At 30.9% G+C, this 9,695-nt stretch overlaps 1 protein-coding gene across 1 annotated transcript; it reads left to right on the top strand.

Moving 5' to 3' along the window:
* The first annotated feature begins 4,648 nt into the window (after positions 1-4,648).
* Positions 4,649-7,680, top strand: LOC107471459 (beta-glucosidase 12). Its single transcript, XM_016090926.3, has 12 exons — positions 4,649-4,837; positions 5,091-5,160; positions 5,320-5,454; positions 5,671-5,748; positions 5,818-5,905; positions 6,008-6,263; positions 6,346-6,461; positions 6,574-6,791; positions 6,885-6,916; positions 7,013-7,115; positions 7,198-7,306; positions 7,399-7,680. Exons 1-12 carry the CDS (start codon positions 4,670-4,672, stop codon positions 7,571-7,573), a joined length of 1,548 nt encoding a protein of 515 aa, XP_015946412.1. The 5' UTR covers positions 4,649-4,669; the 3' UTR covers positions 7,574-7,680.
* The last annotated feature ends 2,015 nt before the right edge of the window (positions 7,681-9,695 follow it).

Below are 9,695 nucleotides of genomic sequence, written 5' to 3'. Positions count from 1 at the left end.
ACGTATTATTTTATATATTTTTAGGGGTTAATTAAGTACGATTTTGTCTCTAAGGTATAGTCTAAGAAATTTTTTCATCTTTAATTTTTTTTGCATACAATATTGTTCCTAAGATTTAACTTAATTTTGAAATCGTCCTTACCTTCGAAACCAAAATTGTACCGAAGTGGCGGCAGAAGCAAAAACAGAAGTAAATTATGGACAGCTTCTTCTTCTTCTTCTTTCCTTCTCCCTTCATAGGAGCAGAAAGCCAGAAACATTCACTTTTTATTATTTTTTATTTTATAATTTTTTTATTATAGGTAATTTGGTCCAAAATTTTAATATTTAAGTAAAAAAAACGATTTTAAGACTTGGTTTTAAACCTTAGAGACAATTTTGTATGTAAAAAAAGTTGGAAATAAAAAAATTTTCGACCTATATCTTAGAAATTAGAATCGTATTTAACCTTATTTTTAATGTGTATTTATATTTTAATATATATTATTGGTTAATTTAAAGTATACATGCTGTAATACCCTATCACATAAAATTTTACGCTTAAGCCGTAAAACAGAGGTGGTGTGGTATTACGACCTCTAAAATAAAATATATGTATAAAAGCGCAACATTCAGAAAATGAGATTACTTGCGTGCTAAGAAACCTAGAGATCATAGGTGTAACTAAATAGAAAGGTGGGATGGAGGATCAAAAGTACAGAATATCAAGCTCCTAACTCAGCTTGCGAAGCTAAGGCTGGCTAGAAAATATTTACATATATATACATATCCCAAAAACCCAAAATACATAACTTAAACCCTAACTCTCCTTAAACCTCTAAGAGGGACAAAATAAACAAGTTTCTTGGAGAGAAAACTAAGTACATATATACATAAACAAACAACAAAAGAACCCAGGAACCACTCTGCTTCAAAAGCTCAGACACCTAACGAGGTGCTTCTCGACTTGTATCTGAAAAACAACAACACAATATAGGGTGAGAACCGGTGATTCTCAGCATGGTAAAGGTGCCACGCACATAATATATAAGGTCTTGAGAATGCTAGAGGCAATCCTAGAATACCGACACTCAGATTAAAGAACTTAATTTATTAAACAGAAACCATAAAGGGGGTAGGTGTTCTAAGGAGTTCCAAACTCAACTTAAACCTAACCTTAACACTAAACCTGCCACCTTTCCTCGTTTCTCCATCTCCAATGATATTTCACAGACAAACAAACAGACAAGTTCAAGTACAAGTAGAAGGCAGGTAGTGAAAGTAACAAGTATAACAGTTAGCATAATATATATCCAATTAGGCAACCTCAAGTAATGCATAGCAGACAAAACAAACAGAATGCACATGATATATGTCTGTCCTATGGCTGATGAGGCTCATCTGTCGGTTATCAAGCCAACCTGACAAGTCCGGTTTGCTAAACCATGGATTGTCCCCCGACGCGCATCCTCAAGAGTCTATGCATAACTTTTTCTCAAATATATATAAAATTGCTCAATGGGGGTCAACTTTCCCGGGAATTTAGAGTGCCCGGTCACATCTTACGTCGTAGGGTCAACAGAGTATCGAGTGTCGACCTGGAACACGTGGTGGCAGGCCACGATACTTTACCTAGGAAAACTCGTATCTCAGATCAAATGAGTATATAATGCCACAATAATATTCATAACCATTATAATCTTTGCAAAATCATATCATACATGCCATAATATCATATATACTCCACTTATACTCATTTCCATATTTGTTTCACCACTTTTCTTACTTTACTTCACCCCCAAGTTATCTCAACTTCCTATTTCCATCCTAATACTAGACTTCATACTATGATTTGAGACTAAAAGGATGAAAATAGAAGTTTAGAAGTTTGAAATTCGATTTAAAAACTCAAAATCTAGTTTTGTAGAAAATAGGACCACGTGTACGCGTCGGTACGCATTTAGGCCAAGACACGCACGCATAGGCTCATACGCGCAAGCATACGTGGGAGGCAGAAGCTACCATATGCGAAGGGTGTTACACGTACGCAAAAATCTCATGTCACGCGTACGCGTGGGCTACGTGTACACGTGGGCGTACGTTTTACCAAAAATTTTACTAAATCTGAAACCTGCAAATTTACCATTTTAAATCTCAAACTTTCGACGCGCATAACTTTTTTGTTTTAAATAATTTTTCCTTTGTTTTTTGAACGGCGTAAACTTCACGGACCCAATTTTCATACGGAACAAGTTTGAAATCATTTGAAGGTCTGAAAGGCAAGTTATGGGTCGCCGAAATTCGGCCAAAAACTAAATTTCACAAAAATCTCAAAACCTCATTTTCTCTTTAAAACTCTTTCTAACCCAACTCATCGTACCTATAATCATCAATATAACACACTTTTGATAATATGACAATAATCTCCACAATCCTACCATTTCTCAATTCAATAACATCTCACTTCAACCTAAATTTCACAAGTTTATCAACAAACATCAACATACCAACCTATATACACATATTGCCATGATCACAAGTTCTTCAAACATCATCACATCATCATTCATCATTCCAATACCAACAAAACCAAATGAACACCACACATGCTCAAACCATATCATTATTACTAAACATCCAATACACATAATCATTCCAGCTTATCCTATGATTCTCTAACCTAAGTTTTCACACGACATTATATATTATATACGCGAAACCTAAATCATACCTTGACCGATTTAAACGTATTAACCAAGGCAATCCACAAGGCAAAAGAGGCAATGCTTCAATCACCAAGATTCAACTCTAACTCCACCAAGCTCTCAAATTAAGCTTCCAATGATTCCAAGGTCTCCATATCATGCATTCATACACCTAACACATATATATACATACATATACCCAACAATTCAATATCCAACATAATCCAAACAAAAAATAACTAGGATTTAGGACTCTCACCGTACCCACAGACTAAACGAACTAAATCCGTCAAGTTCCACAAGCTAAATTGAACTCAGAATACCAAATTAAACAAAATCTCAACATGGATTCTCTTTAATTCAAAAATTGAAGAATAGAGAGACTGGGGTGAGATTGAAAATTACCTATAAAATTGATCCGATAAAATCGTAGAGCTCAATGCGGTGGATACGTGGTCGCAAACGTTGCGGCGATCGGAGTTCGGATAAAAAAGTTATGGTGGATTGATGTTGTGATGAGGGTTTGGAAGCTCTCCTCTCTCCTTGGCTGTTCAGCGTGCTTCTTTACTGAACGGGGAAGGAGATGAGCTTCTGCCCATTTAAGTGATGGGTCCAGTTGGGTTCACGGATTCGGTTTGGACTCGGTTCAATCTATTTGATCCATTCAATCTAATCTTGGGTCAAATTTTTTGAAATTAATGTCAAAATTTTTGTTTTAAAGGGCTCTATCCTATTTTAATATAAGATTTTTATTTTTAATTTTTTTTATTAAAATTTAATTTATTGACTAATTATTTTCTAATTTTAGCAAAATTTACACATGGTGAACATATGTAGATTGATATTTTCCAACATTATGTAGATGTGGGTTACCACAAGTCCATCACCACATAATACCATTACATGAATGAAATTCTAACTATTTATATACATATATACTCACAAAAATAATAATATTAAAGTATATCTTAAATAAATTTGATAAGTTTCACATTTTTAAACGTAAGTATCTAAAAGTGTAGAAGTGTTAAAATTGTATCCATGGAAGAACATCTCCATTCTCCTTTATTTGGTTATGAATGAATAATTTCAACTTCACTAATAACTCGAAGGATAAAACAGAATATATAAAAGTGCACCAAATCAAAGTAAACGTGAATTACATAAGTCTGACATCTAATACAGTATTAAAAGGATTCTCCAAGCAGCGTGAATCACATAAATTATATATATATTTTATGATAACGTGGGGCACTAATCCTTAACAACATGAGATAATTCAATTATAATGATTAACTAATTCAATTAGTTATACTACATTGTCTTAAGGCTTTTCTCACTTGATAATAGATGAATTAAATATAGTTTAATGTAAATTATATAAATCTCTGTGTGTATGGAATTGAAGTATAAAAGCGGATTATTGTATTTTTTACTTTACTATATATATATTTGTGCTTTTTTTTATAAGACCTGTTTTTAGTTTTGAGGTCACTAAGATGATGTGAATATAATTAGCAGCATCGAAAGTGAGTTGAGTTAGATCAACTTTAAATTTGATTCAATGAAAATTTAAGAATTAATTCGAGTTTATGAACTAGCTCAAATAATAACATAATTTATAATTTTATATCACTAAATTATAACTTATATATATTAAAAATATTAAAAAAGATCAATTTTATATATTACCTATTTATCAATTATAAATTTGTTATTTATTTCTTGTATCAAAATTATATATAAAAAATGACTATAAAATTTTAAATAATTAAAAATATTAATATATATGGAAAAATATATATTTTAAGCTGAAGTTCATTTCACTAGCTTATGAATTTAGCTTATCGAGCTATTAATAAGTCCAACTCAAGTTAGTTTATGAGCCGACTTGACTCATTTCCGGCTAGTGGCGAGGGTGATCCACCACTTCCATTATTGATTATATAAAGGTAGAACCTTAATAATCACACACATACATAATTATGGAATTGGACAACGTTTTACTTGTTGTCTTCTTTGCTCTTTTAACCACTTCATCTTCTACTGCAAAAGTAGCTCCACCGGTTTCCCCCATTCTTGATGTTTCTTCACTCAACAGAAGCAGCTTCCCACCAGGTTTCATCTTTGGAGCTTCATCTGCATCCTACCAGGTTCTTGTGGGATCAAAATTCATATTTAGTTAACTCAAATAATGCCAACTCAGATCATTTTTGTAATTTATTGAAATGTATAGCTATGGTTCAATAGTTAAGCTATCTATCTATATATTATGCCTTTTTCCAACAAGTAATTAAATTCCTCCAAAAACAATAGTCTAAAATGTTCTAAATTACAAGTAATGTTGTCCAATTAAGTTACTCATAATAATAATAATAATAATAATAATAACGTTATATTTTACAGTATGAAGGTGCTGCTTTTGAAGGTGGTAAAGGCTTAAGTATTTGGGATACCTTCACCCATAAATATCCAGGTAATTTAACAACTCTGTTTCTCTCTCTATTCATTACTAGATTTTTTTCTTTCCTATTCAATGAAAAAGGACAAGGTTACATGTATAATAATCTGTAATTTTACATATTTAATTACTTTACTAAGTATATAATTAATTTACTGTGGAAACAACATGCAGAAAAGATAGAAGATAGAAGCAATGGAGATGTTGCAAATGATCAATATCACCACTATAAGGAGGATGTTGGGATCATGAAGGATTTGAATCTAGATGCTTACAGATTATCCATTTCTTGGCCTAGGATACTCCCAAGTGAGTCATCGCAGTTAAATTCATGTGAAGTTGATAGTTAACTTAGTTCAGAGTCCTTAGATGACAATTTAGTCAAACCTGTCAAATCATTTAACTTTAACTTTACATGAAGTTAACTTAGTTTTTACTAATTAATAAATACCTGACATTTATTTAGTTAGTTAGTTAATTAATTAGTAATTAATTACTCTTTTGCATTGATTAAGCATTTCACAGAAGGAAAGCTTAGTGGAGGCATAAACCAACAAGGAATTGATCATTACAACAGCCTCTTCAATGAGCTACTCTCTAAAGGTCATCATCAAAATAATTCCATCCAACTTCTTTTTAATTTTCCCTAACAATTTTCTTTCTCTTTTGCAGGCATAAAACCATTTGTTACTCTTTTCCATTGGGATCTTCCACAAGCTTTGGAGGATGAGTATGGTGGCTTCTTAAGTCCTCACATTGTGTGAGTACTGTAAAGTTTCAACATTCACAAAGAATCAAAGATACTATATACTATGCAGATTTATTTGACTCATAATATGACTAATCATCATTATTATTCTAGAAATGATTATCAAGATTATGTGGATGTTTGCTTCAAAGCATTTGGAGACAAAGTGAAACATTGGATAACTTTTAATCAACCATATACTTATAGCCAAGGTGGCTATGCAACTGGTGTGAAGGCACCAGGTAGATGTTCCAAATGGTTGAACCGAAACTGCACCGGTGGCGATTCAGGAACAGAACCTTATGTGGTTGCACACCATGAACTTCTTGCTCATGCAGCTGCTGTGCAACTCTACAAGACCAAATATCAGGTTCATTTTTAGCCTTACAAGTTTGAAACAATTATCAAATTTTCGCCATATTCGAAAGATATATTCTGTTTGACAAATGCAGGCATCTCAAAAAGGCTCCATAGGCATAACCTTGGTGTCTCATTGGTTTATGCCATTTTCAAATAGTCCACTTGATATAACTGCTGCTGAAAGATCACTTGACTTTATGTATGGATGGTAAATACTAATCCTAATACTAATACTAATACTAATACTAATACCCCTGCTTTTAAATTATTGATTTTTTTCTTAGAATCTAAGTAAAAGAGTTATTTGTTATTTTATATAGGTTTATGGAACCTTTGACAAGAGGAGATTATCCAGAAAGCATGAAATCTATAGTTGGAAGTAGATTGCCGAAGTTCTCTAAAGAGCAATCTAAGCAACTCATACATTCATATGATTTCATTGGATTGAACTATTATACCACCAACTATGCTTCCAATGCACCTAAACTATTGTCTGCAAAACCAAATTATGCCACTGATTCTCATGTCAATTTTGCAAGTAAAGACACTTTTCTTTATCTTTCAATTAATCTCAATATATATATGTTAGACTTTACTAATGGGGTGTAAATTTTTTTTATAATAATGGCAGCTGAACGCAATGGTGTTCCTATAGGTCCAAGGGTATGTATATGTGTAGCAAAATCAAATTTAATTTGTAACTTATTATATGTTTTGTTTTCTGTAACATAAGATTGACATGATCATATTTATGTGCAGGCTGCTTCAACTTGGTTATATGTTTATCCAAAAGGAATTCGAGAACTATTGATTCACACCAAGAAAAAGTACAACAACCCCTTGATTTATATCACAGAAAACGGTAAAAATAAAGTTACATTATAACATTATTGCATTACATGTTTTAATTTGTTCTATGAATCATAGCAGAGTTGAAATTGTAGGTATTGATGAGTACAATGATCCAACATTGTCACTTGAGGAGGCACTTTTAGATACCTTCAGAGTTGATTTTTATTATCGTCATCTCTTTTATCTTCAACATGCTATTAAGTAAGTTATTATTGCTTCTCATTATATATATTTATTCAATCTTTTCTTTCTTTTTGAAGTATCTGTTAAACTTTAACATTTTGATTTGTAAGGGATGGTGCAAATGTGAAAGGATACTTTGCATGGTCATTGCTGGACAACTTTGAATGGAGTGCAGGTTACACTGTGAGATTTGGACTAAATTATGTGGATTACAAAAATGGTCAGAAGAGATATAATAAGCTTTCTGCAAAATGGTTCAAAAGCTTCCTCAAAAGATATTATTAGACTGTTTTTGTGTTCACCTTGAATAAATGATGTGATGCAATGTAAAACTTTAATGATATCATCATTGCTTTCATTTATGTTTATCTATTTTCTAGTTTATTTTCGTTCCCTATTGTCTATTAATAAAGTAAGACTTAAAGGAAAGCTTTTAGATTAATACAAATCCAACAAAACAAAACAATTCATATTTATACATATATTCAGAAAAAAATTGCAGATCCATAATTAAATAAAATAAGTAAGTCTCTGTTGAATAAAATTTAGAGAAAATGACAAATAGATTTTTTATTTTTTGACCCACAGACATTTAAGTTCTCGAAAATTTAAAAATATATTTAAGTCTCTGACATTCTCAAAACCTAGACAAATCGATACTTCTGTTCACTTGGATCTGTCAAACCCAACGAAAAAATCAAGCATGACTTCCGTTGTACTGGCCGATATACGGATGCACGTGGAAGAATTTTTAAAATGAGACAAATTAGACCAAAAAATTGATATGTCCAGATTTTGAGAAGGTCAATAACTTAAATATATTTTCAAATCTTTAAAAATTTAAATGTCCATAAACCAAAAGGTCAAGGATCTATTTCTCTTTTTAACGGTGAAAAGTCAACCAACACAATTAATGTGTGATGAATTATTATTGTTACCATCAATTAATCTATGAAAGATATATTAGATGAGAATACTATGGAGTTAGTAATACAAAACAATGGTTGTAATATATTGGTCAATAATGAATACTAGTTTTGTTTGTGGCCAGAAAATTATGTATCCTTAAAATAGCAGGTTCTCCTTCACATAGATCCTGGTCAACCGATCTAGCCATATGAACAAATACAAGAGTCTCTAAAAGAAAATGGTGTGATGCCACGTGTACCCTCGAAAGTGGGGTAAGTGAAGTTCAGTTAGCCAATGAAAACCCTCTATAAATACCAAATGCAGAATATTATTACCTTCATCTCAACTCATACAATTCTTGCTTTCCAATTTCACTTGATTGTTAATTAATTTATATATTGTTGAAGGAATTATGGACTCCAACAGGGCAGCTTTCAATGCTGGACAGGCCAAGGGCCAAGCTCAGGTTATTTTATTTTTCTCTTTTAATTAATCTTATAAAAAAATTAACTTGGGTTGGTCGAGTTATTAGCTTATTTGTCTGTTTAAACAAATGTCGGGAGTTCAAATTCCACTTTGTCCATACAGTAATTTATTGACTAACAGCAGACGCTTAAATAGAACTCAGATCTGCAACCTATCCGACGGGAGGATACTATAGTCAACAAATTTTTTTTATAAAAGCTAAAAATCACTTGTCACACACACATATTATTGTTGTGTATGGATAAATATTTATATATTTTACATTTTTTAATAAAGTAATTAACTAGTAAAATAATCAAAATTTTCACAGAATAATAATGAAATATTTTTATAATAGTATAATCAATTTTTTATAAATACAAATCTTTCTACCACTGTATTTTTATACTTTTATTTGTATTTTAATTATAAATATAAATTTAATTTATTATATTATTTATAGAATTGATTGTATTATTTATCAAATTGATTTTATATATATACATATTCTTGAAAAATTACTAAACTTTGTGTTGGACCACTAGTACTAATTCTATCAAAATTATTGTTTTTCACTCTTAGATCTTTTGTATTACATACAGGAAAAGTGTGAGAACATGATAGACAGGGCTTCCGATTCTGCTCAGTCTGCTAAGGAATCCATGCAAGAGGTTCTACTCATTTTAAATTTGACAATATATATGAGTTGAAATATATATACATGGATGAAAGATTGTCACTATTTTTTAACAATTTAATTTTGACTATAAAACCGTTTTATACATATATCAAATCACATCATATCATATTAACAAAAATAATTACTTTTTATATTAACCGCGTGAATGGTTATTTAAAAGAATGGTAAAATTAATTTTTTTTAATTAGTGATTATCATCATTGATTTAATATTTGTTTGGTTTGAGAAACGATTTTTTAATTTTTATATTTTTTCTTTTTAAAATTTTATTTGAAAATAGTTAAAACAATAAAAACATTTTTCTGTTTTTTTTTTTTTTCTTGTTGGGAGTAA

Source organism: Arachis duranensis, chromosome 10 (assembly GCF_000817695.3).
Source record: "Arachis duranensis cultivar V14167 chromosome 10, aradu.V14167.gnm2.J7QH, whole genome shotgun sequence".
NCBI lineage: Eukaryota > Viridiplantae > Streptophyta > Magnoliopsida > Fabales > Fabaceae > Arachis > Arachis duranensis.
This window is presented reverse-complemented; position numbering and strand designations above follow the sequence as displayed.